The sequence below is a fragment of the Gymnoscopelus braueri genome (assembly GCF_963280865.1).
Source record: "Gymnoscopelus braueri genome assembly, chromosome: 15".
In the NCBI taxonomy this organism is placed as follows: Eukaryota; Metazoa; Chordata; class Actinopteri; order Myctophiformes; family Myctophidae; genus Gymnoscopelus; species Gymnoscopelus braueri.
This window is the reverse complement of record NC_137620.1, coordinates 26,238,872-26,255,296: the sequence shown is the minus strand read 5'-3', so window position 1 is coordinate 26,255,296 and position 16,425 is coordinate 26,238,872. Positions and strand designations below refer to the sequence as shown.

Below are 16,425 nucleotides of genomic sequence, written 5' to 3'. Positions count from 1 at the left end.
ACCTGGCAGTTGAACAACAAAGTGGCGTACCAAACCTCAACTTGAATTATCAGTTGAAAGTGACACATTGACACTGTTCACAAGGATGAGACTTGGTGGCTCTGACTCATTCTGTATTTCGGAGTGAGGAATACTATTTTTAGACTGATACTATACTGTTGCTTTCTGCATATTTTGTTCATTTAATTTTTATCATGTGACATTTTAGTTGGCATGTAGCCCATATGTATTTAACCACATGAACCCTAGTGTCCCTATTCTGAGCATGTCATGAGGCCAATATACAGCGAAAATAGCAGATCTAAAGCAATCGGCAAGTAAAAAGGAGGGGGCAAAATACAGTCCCCTAGGGGGACCTCAGTCAATGAAGTACATATAGAATAAATTTGGCAATTGGCAAAGATAGTAGCCCGATGGTAATGTGGCTGTTGCACTGTCGCCACTAGTGTGAACGCAGCAGGAGTGTGGTGATGCTGATGGATCTGCTCTATGCCAGTAATAGTGTGTCAGTACCTTCAGTGAGTCTGTGGTGATGCTGATGGATCTGCTCTATGCCAGTAATCGTGTGTCAGTACCTTCAGTGAGTCTGTGGTGATGCTGATCGACGGCTTCTTGGCTGTCACTGCTGTGCTGGATCCCCATCTCCTCTTCCTCCCTGCTGCGCCTCCCGTCTCGCAATCCCCCGGTCCTCCTCCTCCTGCACCTCCTTCTGTGCTGACTGGAGACGTCTTACTGCCTGCTGAAAGACATCAGGGCCAGGTCACCAGTCAAGAAGATTGAAAACTGAACGAATGACACTTGAAGGAGTGGACATAAAGGACATTCTGCAGTTGATATATTTGTGACATTTGGTGCAACTGATTGCACGATTGAATAGATCCTCGGAGTCAGATTGGAGATAGGTAGCAAAGTGACTTTAACCTTTAAAGTGAATCGCCTCCACATTATTAGATTTCTTAACTACACTTAACTTAAATTATTGGAGGAGCAGACAAAACTTTGAATTTCTGGGCATTATTTGGAAGCTGTGTCATTACATTAAGTGGGTGTAATTTTAAATTCTTAAACACTTTTATGTTATGATGGAAAATAAATACAACTGCCAACTCTAAATTTGCAACATTTTTATACATTTGATTTAAAGCACAAAGCAAGTCTATGATTTGGGTATGATGAAACCTGCCTCAGCCGTCAATCGTTGAAACAAATAGCAACCACATGAAGAGGAATACATCATTGTGAAACACAGCCTCTTACAACCATCCATAATTTAAAAGATCTCTGCCTCCACACAGAACTCTTGTCTCAACAACATGACAGGCATACAGAACTCAAACTACCAACACCTACATAAAAGTCACATGCATTTACTTCACTACCCTCACCTCTTTTTGAAGTGTTTAACTGATTTTGAAATTCAAATAGCATGTTCACCCACACACACAATGAGGTGTGTGGGTTCCTATTATAATGGCTGGTACAAATGATTCAACTTTTAATCAGTACATGTAAAATTTATGGACCGCAATTTCTGAATCGCTGTTCTTTGTGTCCTAAAAAAGGTTGTCCAACTACACAACTAGGAATCTCAGGGGGTACTAATTTCAGGTTTCCAACATCTCATAGAGCCAAAGAAAAGATGCAAGAACGTTTGTTGCGTCGTGGACAATATGGGTTTGACGGGTCTTCAGCAAGAACAGAGCTTGTGGACACAAGAGCCCGCCCTTAGGGCTTGTGACAAAAATCAAACAGACTTTATTTAGTATCCTAGCTGTGTGTCTGTTAACACTAATCTGACTCGCTGTGGTTGTCAAATTAAACAATTCACAGTAGTAGACAATTCCCAATTACCCTTTGTATTGTAGTCCCTTGTCACTGCTGACCCCTACTGGCTGGTTCATGGTGTTGACAACCATACTGTCTCCATTAATACACTTGATGTCACCAGCCACTTCTTTTCAGCTGACAGAAGAGTTCACTGGGAGGGCATAATGCATGCGAAGAAACATGCTACTTCTCTCGGTTCCGCACAGGTGCACTAATCAACCTGTATGAATTGCTGGTGCAGTGACAGAGATCGCCTGCCCAGCTTCACGCCAGCGAACAGACAACTGTATTTGTTGAGTGCCCGGCCAAGCCAGATGCACTGCGGAAGATTCAAGTCTAGTCTCTCGTGTTGGTGGGCAGCAACTTTAACCCTGTGCCACCCGGACTTATAGCACAATAAATTAGGACATACAATTGAGCTCTCTCTGAACTCTGTAATTGATGCCATTTTCTCCTGACTGGAAAGCACTTTGGATCAACTCTTGTTTTTAAGCGTGCTATACAAATAAAGGTGATGACTTGGATTTGACATGCCCTCTGACTATAAGTTGCACAATGTGTGTCATTCAGGTCTGTATGTATGTATGCGTGTGTATGTCTAGTTTACTCACAAGGCAAGGAGATCTTGCGAGCTGCAAAAGCCTTAGGAGTGGTACTCTGCAAAAAGAGAGACGAGAGGACATACAGAAACCCCATGGGTGTGGGGTGAGATGAGATTGAGACCACACTCAAAACAGCTTAACAGAGAGGAGGAGACAGAGAAAGAGTGGGGGGGAGGGGTGGACGATAAATAAAACAAAAACAAATAAAAAGAGGTCTGGAGGCTCCAATTTAACCACATTAATAAGAGAGGGAGCGGTGCTTGATCGACTACTAGACGGAGACTCCACACGCGCCTCCTTCTCCACCTCTGCTCTGCTCAAAGACACTGCATACATGTACAGAATAGTGTAGGTGTGTGTGTGTGTGTGTGTGTGTGTGTGTGTGTGTGTGTGGTAGACTAGCCCCTGCTCTGTGCTTGTGCAGTCTTGTGGCGGGAGGGGCTGGTGTGCATTAATATCCTACGCAGCTCTGTGTCAAACTGTATCTTAATGTGGAATGTTTCCAAGTACCTGTCACCAGAGGACGCTGACAACAGACCAAGAATAGCTGGCTGGGGGAAGAAAATGCACGACTGCAGCAGTGTCCTTTACCAGGTTTGGGAGAGCACCATTAGAGCCATTATACACAAAAGAAGTCCTGAGTGTCAATTCAACTCATGAGTGTGTATAAATTGACCCTTACGGGTCCGTCTTTACTCAAGAGTGGACTTGTGAGGGTCCAAATATACACACACACACTCAAGATTTAAATTGACACTCTGGATTTCGCAGTGTACCGTCACAAGATGCAGAATCACTGAAATCATGTGATGCTGCTATACTGGTAGTGAAGACTAACACTGCCATAATGAACGAAATGGATACACAGAATATTTTAAGGTAAATTCAATTAGAAAATGTCCACCAAATGAAGCATATTTTAAGATATATTTATCTTTTGGTAAAAGCAAATGTACCGCCACCTCAAATTGTGCGGTGCACCAAGTGAATGATGTCAGTGTTAACAAAATATCTGTAGAGCAGAGGTGGAGAGCCGTATGTTGGAGACCCCGTCACTCGTGACCAAAGACGCGTCCGATTTTCTTTTGGTACTGCAGTTGAAATTCACTGCGAGTTCTTCTTATTTATCAACAGTGTTATTTTGGCCTAAGGCGAGATGACTAATGTCATCTGGTACAAGATTTTTTAATTATAACTGCAGTATGGGTGCCAGTAAAGTAAATTGGACTAAGTTAACACAAAGGAGAAATAATTCAGTCCTCAGTTATAGCCAAAATGTCTGGAGAAACAAAAATACAATTTGATTGCTTTTTTCTTTTTTTAGTAATACCTAAGAAATGATTACATCTCAAATAGAGGAAAGAAAATGACAGGTCATTTCCTGGTACCATTGACACCTGATTCCTTACTGGCTTGGCTATGGCCCAACCGCACGGCAGTGTGCACTGTATCTAGGCAACAAGGATCCAATCAGAGAAGGCAGAGGAGTGAGGGCAGGGCTTGATTTGAGTGTGCCGATTTGCCGGTGGGTAGACAGGAACTGATCATAGATTTTGATTTTTTTCTTGATGGGGCAGGGGAGGACTTTTCTTGACCGATTGCTGACCAGGGTGACATATCACAGTCTTTAGGCGAGCCAAACCATTTGAATTTGTCTTGCGATGCATTCTGATGGGGAGGGGCGATATCTGCATTGTTAGTGTTCATGAGGGTAAAGGTGTGAAGTCTTAAACAAAACAAAAAATTATAATGTCTCTGATCCCATAGCAAGAATTCCAGGAAAATGTCCAATCTGTCCGTGACGGTTATGAGTTGTCTGTGATGTTACCATTAAATGTTTATGATGAACTTTCCAATGAGATGTCCATTTGAGAATGTCAAACATTAGCAGTTCATTAGTCTGTGTGGCGAGACTTTCCCCACACGTCTTTTGACTTTGTTTCACTTCTGCATTAATATCCTGCAGAAGTGAAAAGTCTGACTGAAATCGTTGGATGAGAAAAAAAAAATCCAGACAGTTCTTATTTCTTGAACCAATTTGTACTTCCTTGTCATGAAACAAATATGGGTTTGATGGGTGCTCCTTTGCACTCATGTGGGGCACAGGAAGTGATTAGTAGAAGAGAGTAGAGCAGAGCTCTCAATGTAGTCATGGGATGGAGGGCATGGGATGGAGGGAGTGTCCAGCTCCAGAGTGGATATTGAAAATTATAATCCACTCTGAAACATCCAGTGATACAGACTAGCAGTTTATTAATAGTGTGGTGGTGGTGGGGGGGGGGTCCATTCAGTATTTCTTGGCATCTTAGTCCATGCTTGAATGATTGTATATACATAATCCACACTTCTGAAGGCACAATCATGTGTCCCAGATGACTGTATTCCAAATCTCTATTGAATGAATCAGTATGTGTCACGGCAACAGTCCAGGTACAAATAATACCAGTTCATGTCTTTTACTCAGTGTTCAATTGACTAATTTAAAGTCTATTGAGTGTTGCCAGCTAATCAAGACACTGGTTTACGGCTGGTGATTAAGATTCACTTTATTACTGCCAACTCGGGTCATAACAGCAAAAATGCTTTTAAATGGCTTCTCGTTCAGTCCCAAAAAGATTATGCAAAAAAAGGCTTTTTTGTCTTCCATTGGAGCCCATTCAGCAGTGAAAACTGAATATAGTGTCCACTGTCCATACTAATGTCCTGGATGAAAGTAGCCTATATTTTGGGCATAGTCAAAGTAGAGGTTCACACTCACAGTCCAGGGCAGAGTGCCATACTCCTTCCCACATGCAGGGGGCAGTCTAGGATTAAAAGTACACAAGTAAAGCAGGAACTGCCTCTGTCCTTTGGTAATTTTCCTCCAGGGAGCTTACAAGATGGGGTAACAAGCTCCCTCCTGTGTCTCTCTCTTTGAAGCTCTGGAGTGTTGTCATGTCTCTGGGCGAAGAAGACTTGTACTCCAGAGGGCAGAACTGCACAATTCAGGACTGAGAGCTTATAGCCAGAACAAACTCTCCTCCCGTGTGTGGCTGGGTTGAATTGTCACAGACAGCAGGAAGCAGCTCTCTCACTCTCCACCTCGCTCTCTGGAGACCAGGAACTCATCCTCAGAACAGCAGATGGGAGCAGGGGGTGGGTTACTGGCAGATGCACCCACCCCCATCCCACCAAAACACCATGTAGTGCAACACAACATGACACAGTACAGTCCAGTCCAGTTCTGCGAGTGGGCTTCCACACCTATTGGGGGCTGGTTACTGTGGCAACCGCGCTGCTGCAGTTACCATGGCTGCTGATGCTGTCGGCAGTGGTGTGATGCAAGCTGCAGTTCGTGCTGGCTCAGCGTGTCACAGGAGGACTATAGGGGGTGGGGGGAGGCCTCAGCAGGCTCAGGCTGTTGGATTTACTCAGTGCCATGTGGCTGTAGACTCTGGGCCTAAGTCAGGTACCACCGAGGCGCTTGGGCATAGCGGGGCAGGAGGAAGAGGAGGAGGAGGAGTGGAGGTGGTGTTGGCAGTAGTAGTAGTAGTAGTACTCATCAGGTACCATTAGGGACAATGGAAGAGGCATGGGCACCTTCATAACAAAGCAATCAATGGGGGTTTTAAACAGCAGTCACACCATAAATAGAGAGCGATCATGATGGCGATGCACAGATGGACAGAGATAAGTGAAGGACAAAGCGGGGAGGGGAGACAGCAAGAGAGAAACGAGCATGAGAGACAGAGAGGGACGGAGCCAGGGAGTAAAGAAAGAGAATGAGGAACACGGTGAAAGGAGGAGTAGAAACTAGCCCTGATGCATCTCTCTACACACATACTGTTAGTGGCCATTACTCATGCAGGCCCGAAGGACACAAGACCAGACACACAAATTGCAGGGACATGTTTTGGATGCATGCTTGCCTTAGGATAGCATCAATAGTCTAGAATAGTCTGGACTAGAATAACATCAATAATTTAAAATATATGTCTGATAAGCTGGTTACGTGTGTGTATATAATGTGATTTGGAGGATCCTGTGATTCTGCTTGTAAATTGAATTAAGACTCGTTTGCTCAATTCAAAAGTAATGACATATTAAATCATTACAGAGCTTGCGGCAATGTCATCTCCACTGTATTAGTGAGGCCATGAATACAAATCAGCTTAGGTGAAGATATTCCAATGCTCGCTGTGCGTACGGGTTCAATTAATTGCTGTCAACCCAACTGCCTCATTGAGGACATTCATGATTTGTAATCTGATCTAAACCAAGGTTTAGTTTCTTTGTGATAACTTGAATTGTATTTGAGCCTGAAGGATAGCTTAAGGTTAAGTTGTTTCGTTCTCATTCTCGCTCTCTCCATCTCTTTCACACACACACGGAGAACACTGATAACAGGGAATATCCATGCTGCCGTCCTCACTCCGTCCAGCTATGAAATAAGTTCTAAACTAGCCTTTTAAGACATCAGACAAAGATGTGCACCAGACAGTTATCATCAGTGTTAGTCACATGATAGGTTAGTTCACTCCCAATTTGCCACAGGACCCCAATCCATCTCAACCCCTTTCTACTACTAACAATAAAGCTTTTGGCAAACCATGTTAAAATGGATAGCATGATGATTAGCCTTTCAATGTCAAATTTGCACTTCTGTCTGACTTTATTAGAAGTGTGCTAAACATCTGTACGAGTAGCAGATGCAGCAGTGGCTGTGAAGCAGTTCGGGGTTGTGTTGGTATTGGACAGTTGTCTCTGCTTTATGCTGCTTACTATGGACCTTTATGTCCAAGTTGGCTAGTGACTGTTAGCGACCCAGAGTGCACCGAAAGTTAACTTCCCCCATGCAGTTAGAAGACCCCATGTGTACCCACCCCCCTCAATAGCCGTACCTCCTCCAGACGACCCTCACTGTTCTCTGGCTCCGCCTCGGAGGCCGGTTGCTGGATCATGGGTCCCTCCGAATCTGGGTCCGCCTCAGTCACCGCTGCTGCACTGGGCTCCGTCACCTCCCTGGAGGCACACCAAGAAGAAAAAAAGTGTTTGATGACCTGTAAGAGGTATTAGTTGCTGGTATTACCCTGCTTCCAAAGCTAATCACATTCTAAAAGATACCGCTATGGAGAACACTGCCCCCGGGATCATCACCAGCGATGAGGTGGCGCAGTCAGGGTGGAGTTAGTGGGCACGGTTACAGTAGTAGAAGGAAACACGGGGACAAAGGACACGTGGGACAGAAGACACAGGAAACGTAGTGAGAGAGGGCGGCAGAGGACGGGTGCTTGAGAGGCCAATGATCTGGGTCAACCCAGCTATAAATAACTCACCAGCCAACTGACACCAAGGGGTCACAAATACTCCTCAAACTAATTCATAGAGAATTCACACACAGGCAGGCTACTGACTCTCGCAAAACCACATACACAACATATGCTCTTAAAATAAGTCACTTACAACTTACAAGTATATGACTCCGTCCAGATTGAAAGCAGCCAATGATCAAACATATCTATTTTGGATGGCCTCTATCGTGAAGACCAACCCTTTAGAAACAGCAGCAAATAAGCTACCTGAGATGATCCTCTTCAATTATGTTCATAGCATAACCTACATAAAACCCTCACCTGTTCTTGTGGGAATCTGAATACTGTAGGTTATCAACTGCATTCCTCTGACACAACACAGCCTCTGGTAATGTTTTGTTGTGTCTTCAAGCAGGGGAGTTGTTGTAACACAAGTCCATGACCCAAGAACTGTACACAAGGGGCTGGGAAAGCCCAGTTCAAGGGGTTTCTCTGCAGATCAGTCACTGGCAGAGACTGGTGTCGGCTATACGCCTTCCGTCTCATCCACGTGGCACGTAATCTTCATTCTTTTGTACCAGGTCACACTGTGTGTGTGTGTGTGTGTGTGTGTGTGTGTGTGTGTGTGTGTGTGTGTGTGTGTGTGTGTGTGTGTTACAGTCTACGGTCACACCTGCAGTGAGGGGGGTCTGTTAGAGACAGATGTTGACTGGAAGGAAAGAAAGAACCACCCTCCATAAACAGGGGTGAAGGAACAGTCAGGGCAAGCTGATCACTGATCAATTGTTACACTTGTTTGTAAACTTGAGGTACGGCCCCTTGGCTTTTCAAAGACAGAAACCTGCTTCAGTTTCACTTTTCTCCGATGCTTCACTTTCATTCTTCTCAAATTTCTATACATTTACAAAATTATGCAACACATGCTCAAGGCAGGTGGAAAAAATGTAACGCTTTGACCTGAGTGAGTCAAAAACTATGACAAAATACAGGGGACCACACTGTCCATCATGACGCAACTAATGACATCCCTTGTGCGCGCCATTTCTCTCAAATCCAGGTTGCCATGTAAAATGGAAGTGTCAAAAGTTAACAGTACACTCATGTCTGGTCAGCTTTTTCCAATTATAAACGTATAAATAAAAAACGTTGAAAATCTAACAATAGCTAGGCTATGTAAAGAGGAACCAAAAGCTAATTATTACTAATCAGACATGAAACGTTGAATATTCCCCAAGGTACAGTGGACGAGGACAAGTATGAATGCTGGTGCCATTTGGGAGATTATGTCACAGCATAAGGACCTATTCACACCGACTGGAGCACTACCAGATGTCTGCTTTAATGACCTCCCCTGACATCAGTCAGATCATTAACTACAACCACCCCCCAAAAAAAAGAAGTCTGTTCTACAACTGCGAAATTTAAAGGTATTCTGTTCATAGACTGCATTGTGGCAAATAAAACATATTTTGGAGTCATGATGAGGAAATCTTTGTTTAATTCATTGATAGATGCTCATCGTCGTCATGCCATGAAATCTAAGCCCATTATTTATTTATGAAAACTGCCCAAGACGTGCAGATCCAAATGGGTTAAGGAAGGGAGACCCCTGCATTTCTTCTCTTTTTTTGTGTCCTTCCCCGACTCTCCCAACCAACAAAGGACACCGCGGTTCCCCAGACCCCCACACCCGGTGCCCACATGGGCAAACATGCCATGGGTTTGCAATCATCAGACTACGGTGATCTCATGAAGCGCCCGGTCATTTATACACAGAATGAATGAATGAGGGAGGAGACGAGCTAGCAAGCATCTCTGCTTAGTGCTTTCCCTCTACCGATAATAAGCATTGAAGCAGCTAGCCCTGGTCCAGTGCCTCAGCGAGTTCTCTCTAACGCCCTGCCAGGCGCGCTGCTCTGCTCATAGACCGAAAATTCCACTGCCGTGCGAGGTCTCAGTCTTTAGTAAAAAATAAACAAAACGATTTCGCTACTCACCGAAACAATGGCTGTTTTGTGTTGTTGAAAGTCTTTTCTCCTGGGTGGGAAGCCTCTCAGCACACCACCTTCTCTGTATAATACACCTTTTTGGGCAGAAAATAAATTATGTCCACCAGACAGAAATTATTGCATTTACTCACCTGCGCCCTCTACAGATTTAGTCAAAGGTAATTTATATTGACCAGATCTGTAGAGGGCGCAGTAGAGTAAATAGAATAATTTCCGTCTGGCATACATATTTTATTTTCTGCCCAAAAAGTGTATTATACAGAGAAGGTGGGTCCTGAGAGGCTTCCCACCCTCGAGAATAGACTTTCAACAACATAAAACAGCCTTTGTTAAGGTGAGTAGCAAAATGGTTTTGTTTATTTTTTACTAAAGTTGGAGACCTCGCACGGAGAATAGCAGCGCGCCTGGCAGAGCGTTAGAGAGAACTCGCTAACGCTCTGGACCAGGGCTACACTCTCGCTAACGTTTAGCTTCACTATCTTACCCGTTTTTGTTGCCTTCAGACAGCATAATGCCGGGCTATAGATTCCCCAGGCAAATAATAATGCTCTGTCGTAGTAATATTCTATTCCGGTCAGGCGCGGGTTGACTTGAAATCGGGGAAGCGAAAAAAAAAATCCGGCTGCGGCTTCTGGGGCTTTGAGCACTGCGTCGTTTATCATCAGAGATGCAATGCATGCATGACGGCCATGTTGGCTAGTAGCGAGCTAGCGTGTGAATGAGTGGGGAAATTAATACGAAAAGGAGAGGAGAGCGAGGGAGGGCAAGGACCAGTGTTGCCAGAGTTTTTTAGAGAGATAAGCAACCAGGTCTGTGAAAACAAGCCCAAAAGAAGCGACTATTATAGGCCACATGAGCACTGTCTGTAAACCCACTGTAGGCTAAACACCAGCTATTTGAAGATCTACAAGCTTGGAGCATGTAGATCTGCCTTTTTCAAAAAATCTTGAAATAAAATGTGGAATATTTGGAAGATTTTTTAAACATTCTTCTAACAACCCAAATCTGGTACGGGACTCCCTGGCACAAAACATTTTCAGATGGGTGGTTAGGGACAAATACATATTAAATGTTTGAGGAACACTAGTTTAAACAACATTAGGGAACACGCCCAAATAAGCAACTATACTTTAGAAACAAGCCCAAAAAAGCCACAACCACCAATATTTACAAGCAACTTTACAGAAAAAGAAGCCTTAAGTCACTTATGATAAGCAGACATGGCAACGCAGATTAATAGGAAAAGGAGAGGAGAGTGAGGGAGGGCAAGGACCCAGTTGATTCTCCTCTGTGGAGAGAGAGAGCAGGCCACGCCGGTTGGGCTGTCACATTGAACGCCTGACAATAAATAATAAGTCTGCCTGTAAGGACTAGTATAATTAAAAAACACCGGAGAGGATTTACCTCGCACGCACACACACACACACACACCACTGAAAACAGTCCAGAGAAATTATGCAAACAGCCCCGAGGTGAAAAAGGTGACAACATGTTGTTTTCTTTCGGGTCAGGTGTCACACAATTGCCCTATTTGTGTTCAAAAAGGTGACTGTAGCTGAAAAGTGACACTTTTGCATGTCTGGAAATAACTTAGTAAGTTATGTTTGCATTTCAAAATAGTTTTCTTTCATTACTTTTCCATCCTTTTTTGTTTGTTTAAATCTTGTTATTCCAAACTAAAGAAATCAACTTTATACATGAGCAATGATAATCAGTTGCCAATTTAATGTGTGAAAAAGCATGTTATTTAACACCACAACTCATGTGATATGACATAACATTAGTTCATCCAGCTTTCTCTACAACTGAGACAAAGGTTCTTTTATGCTTTATTGGAAACTTGTGCTCCCTTGTATTTCAGAAAAATCGACAAAAACAATGCTTCAAATATATGATCAAAACCGCCAAGGTTCTCATTAAGGCATTCAAAAGAATCTGGTACCCTGAAAAGTTTAGATCAAAAGTCATGTATGATTCTTTCAGCGAGTCACATTCTAGCAAATAGCTGAGGAATCAGATTTTGTTTTACATTGTACATCATTGGTTTGCTCCCTAAATGAAACAATCAAATGACTTAAGGTGCAGTTAGTTGGAGTATTAGCGTAGCTTTATCAGTGAAATGGGATGAAAGTAAAGTGCTATGGTAGGAATCCGAAGTTAACGGGCGGCAATGGCTCAGAAGGTAGAGAAAATTCAATCGGTTCGATCCCCGGCTACCCGGGTTAGTGTCAAAGTGTCCTTGAGCAAGACACTGACTGAACCCCTAACTGGTCCTTATGACCAGGTTGGTGCCTTGGATGGTTTCTTCCGCCATCATGGTGTGTGAACATAATGCACATAGTAAAGCGCTTTGGATAAAAGGCACTGTATAAATGCACCATTTACCATTTAAAAACAAACAGCTCATCACTGATGGGGTGTAGACTAGAGCACATTATGTGCAGCTTAAGCAAAATAGTATTTAAAATAAATGTATACCTTTATTCAAGGGAGGGGGATGCAGCCCATGGTTCCAAATTTGTAACCAAAGATGAAAACATTTACCTCGTAAAACAAGTTGTAAAAATGGTGTAATATACCATGTTTACACTATGATATCAGTATATTGACAGCAGTAACATAAATTGCCTGCATAGGCAGGGAAGAGCAGGGGAAGAGTCATTCTCACGTCGCCCTCCTTACCATAATGCAGCCATCATGTCACATGGTCCCGGTACAGTGGGTACAGTGCTTAATACTAGTGCGAGAGGAGACTATAAGCATGTGAGACTAGGCATTTGGGGGATGAAAAAATAATGTGTATGGAGCAAACAGAAGCAAATATCCATCTGCAGGCTGGCAGACTCTCTTGTATAACTTTCATCGTAGTTGGACACTTCTCCATTCCACTCAATTCATGCAAAAAATAAATTGAACACAGCAGTTGCATCGGGTTACAGACAAGCCTCACAATGTGATGGGCTTGCTGTCTCACACACACACGCATGCACAAACATGCTGTGTACAGTTGGAAGAAAGGTTGACCGAGTGTCTCTGTGCTAAACAACCAGATGGCAATTAATTAATGGAGTTAGTACACACTTTGTCCACTTTGTCTGTCACCAGAAACAAATTTTGTCAAAACACTTCGGAGGTTGATGTAAATAAACAGCGAGGCTCTGTGATAAAGAACACCATTCCAGCAGTGACTGGTGGGTCTAACGTTCAGAGCCCAGAGCAGAGCGCTGCACCTCATATTAAACAGTTCAATAATGCCAACATAGTTTATATGAAGCATATTTGATAGATCAACATTTAATAGAACTAACGTCTCTTATGTAAGCAAGATCATGATGCACTGTCATGATGTCTTGTCAACTTTGGTCAAGATTTTGGCCAAAGTTCATATTTACAATATGAAAACCATGCTCTCTGATTTAACAATGTATACACTTTGGAAGTGCATTCTCTTTGAACCTCCGCAGAATAAGGTGAGTGGTTAATTATCTCAAGCTGGCTAAAGTAGCATTGCGTTAAAGAGAAAAGACTCCAATAACAAGTTTACTGTACAATAATCACACACACGACGTTCCAGCCCTGGCCGACGTCTCTTCTCTTTACTGTTATTTATTTTATATTGCACCAGCTCTTTGATACAGTAGCGTTGCGTTCAGAACTGTAGTCCTACACACAGTCTGCAGTCTGATGGATTGTCGTCAAATTAAAAGAAGCACAGCCGTCACATGTAGTTCTCTTGATTGATTGATTGAATTGATTGAATACTTAACAGTTTGCAAATAGTACAGTGGTACGATTATACAATGATGCAAAAAGGATAACACAAAAAGCCCTAAGGGCTTGTTTCCATTGTGGTCCTGTGTATTGAATTGATTAACGGATTCATTGCTTTTAAATGCTAAAAAATGCTCTGTTGCACTTAACTATGTTATGTCCTCTTAATCTTTAGTTTAACTACATTGTTTAGTTATGTTTCTGTTTGCCAATTCAGTTTTTTTTCTGGCATTCTACTGTTTATTGTCTTGATGTGAAGCACTTTGGGTTGCAATTTTGTATGAAAGGTGCTATACAAATAAAGTTATTATTATTATTATTAATCAGCACTGAAAAGTTTGCTATTTTAGCCTCCTATCTGGTCATAAAGACCTATTCTTTTTAATAAAACGAATCGTCAAATATTCACATTCAAATCCTGATCCTGAGTCGGGTACAGCCCTAGTGTAGTGATGCGTTCACTTCCATGCTGTGACAACAATTCAGGCATCTTACTAGGTATCGTGCCGTCTTACTGCCGGCATGAAAATCGGCGCACATGACGCCAAAATTAAACATAGAAGTGAATTGCGAGCATTTCATTTGTTAAAGGGGTTTGAGGATATTTCAGTGTTTGTCACTGACCTTTTGGTGGGGTGACTTCTCTTCTCTCCTTTATCTGGTTTCTTCCGCTTTTCATCCTCTGCCTCCTTTCCTTGGTGGGCCTTCTGCAAGATCAGAAGTTGGACATAATCAAAACCAACAACCCAAATGAACAAAGAGCTGCAGTTAAGCCCTGGTTTAAAAACGATGGTACGATTTCAACAAGACAGACAAAGATGGGTTTTTGAGTGGGGACACGGCAACAGAGGGGTTTGTGCTTAAGTTGTAAAATGGATCGAGTTCATTGTGAAATTAATTGCAAAGTAGTGAATGAATAACAACATCCAGGTAGCTTTGCTGGTGAGTTGGTGGAACCTTGCAAGTATGCTGTTACTGTATGTGTATAACTCATGTACCACCAGTGTGTGTGAATGGCTGATATCTACCTCAGTCCAATCACTAACCTTCTGTTGCTTGACAGGGCGGGAGTCATCCCGGGACGAGGAAGATGATCGTGATGAGTGTGACGAAGAGTCAGATTCGGAGCCAGAATCAGATTCAGAGCCTGAATCCTGGGTCTTGGTCACCGCCACTGGCGCTTGCTCCATCCTGGGGTGAGAAACCATGGACTCTGCTGGGGTGTCGGAGAACACGCGTGGCTTCTTGGCTGCGGGAGACTGAGCGATGGAGGTCAAGCTGAGGGGCGGAGATGAAAGAGGAGGTTCCCCCCCGACCTGAAGCGTCAGGATCTTGGGGGGCTGAGGAGAGAGAGTGGGGTCTTCGGAACCAGACCGCCCCCTCTTCCACGGAGGCAGTCGGCTCTCCCTCTCCCGCTCCTCTGCCTCCTGTCTTTTCTGCTCTTTTTCCCTGTCCTCCTCTAACCTTTTCTGTTCTCTCTTACGCTCATCTTCCAGGCGTTTTTTCTCCAGCTCTCTCTCCTCTTCCAGGCGTTTTTTCTCCATCTCCCTCTCCTCTTCCAGGCGTTTTCTCTCCCTCTCTCTCTTCTCTTCCAGCCGTTTTCTCTCCATCTCTCTCTCCTCTTCCAGGCGTTTTCTCTCCATCTCCTCTTCCAGGCGTTTTTTCTCCCTCTCTCTCTGCGCCTCCAGGTGTTTCTTCTCTTTTTCCCTCTCCTCTTCCAACCGCTGCCTCTCCCTCTCCTCCTGTCGTTTCTTCTCTCTTTCTCTCTCCTCCTCCTGCTGCTGCTGCCTTCGTTCTTCCTCCCTCTCTTCCCTCAGCTGCTTCTCTCTCTCCTCCCTCTCTCTCTTCTGTTGCTGGCGCTCTCTCTCCATTCTCTGCAATGGGGTGTCGCTGGAGTCAGCGGCCCCGGTGGAGCTGGAAGCAGCAGGCCCGGAGTGTGACATGTCCACAGCTCCAGTGGGCTCCGCCGGCCTGGGGAATGCCCCCTCAGACTCCATCTTGCGGACGAGCAGGGTGAGGGGCCCTGGCCTGCGCTCCTGCTGGGGCTCTGGGCTACTGGAACGGGAGCTGGAGTCATCGGAGGAGGAGGAGGAGTCCTGTCTCTGCGCGGCAGGACGAGGGCGGGATGCAGCACCTTCTGCCTCAGGCTCGCCTACGTCCGGGGGACTCTGCTTGGGGGTGTCGGGGAGCGGGAAGGAGAGCTCGGGAGGCGGGGACGGAGGAGGGGTCGGGTGGCGCAGTTGCATGGGGGGCTGATGGACCTGCGGTGGCGGGATGTGCTGCGGCAGCTGAAGCTTGCGCCGGGATCTGGCCGCAGCCGGCGGGACGCTGGGGGACGGCTGCTGCGGGGGCCGTGGAGGGGCTTTGCCACCCTTCCGCGACACGCCCCACTCCTCATCTTCATCACTATCATCCTCGTCATCTTCATCTTCATCCTCGTCGCTGTCCTCTTGCGCACGGCCTCCCGGCCCAGCCGACCTGCTGAGGTGGAGGACGGAATGGGCAGAGCCGGGCTCGGCCGGCGCGGTCCCTTCCTTCTCCTGGGCTCGGGGCACAAAAGGAGGTAGGCCCTGCCGTTCCACCTGGCCCACAACACGCACAGACAGCGATGCGATGGCTCGGGGTGGTGAGGGCGTGGACTTCTCCTCGTGTCCTAGACGGAGGGAAGGCCGCTGCAACCAGGCTCCTGGGACATTAGGGGCCTCCTGGTGGTGTAGGACGGAGCCAGGGCCCATGTCAGGCCTACGCCCCATCATGCCCTGCCCCATCAGCAGGCCTCCTCCTTCCACCTCCGCCCTGGGCTGGGTGGACACGGGACGATGCTGCAGAATGCAAATGAAGGTGGAGTTAGTTTGAAAGAAAATGTTCCACACAGGATCCCTATGCAAATCTTTTTTCTTTCTTCCCTTTTTATTACCATTATTT

At 45.0% G+C, this 16,425-nt stretch overlaps 1 protein-coding gene across 2 annotated transcripts in view; it reads right to left on the bottom strand.

The window, feature by feature from the left end:
* The window catches only part of acin1b (apoptotic chromatin condensation inducer 1b), a 30,613-nt gene that overhangs the window by 7,782 nt on the left and 6,406 nt on the right, over positions 1 to 16,425 (bottom strand). Inside the window, exons 5-9 of one of the 2 annotated variants that reach the window (XM_080451826.1) lie at positions 14,547 to 16,322; positions 14,125 to 14,207; positions 7,310 to 7,430; positions 2,439 to 2,484; positions 576 to 739 (exon numbers count right to left, since the gene is read on the bottom strand). In XM_080451826.1, the coding sequence (XP_080307952.1) occupies positions 576 to 739; positions 2,439 to 2,484; positions 7,310 to 7,430; positions 14,125 to 14,207; positions 14,547 to 16,322 (2,190 nt within the window). The remainder of the gene's footprint in view (positions 1 to 575; positions 740 to 2,438; positions 2,485 to 7,309; positions 7,431 to 14,124; positions 14,208 to 14,546; positions 16,323 to 16,425) is intronic. The other variant, XM_080451827.1, reaches the window with a different exon arrangement.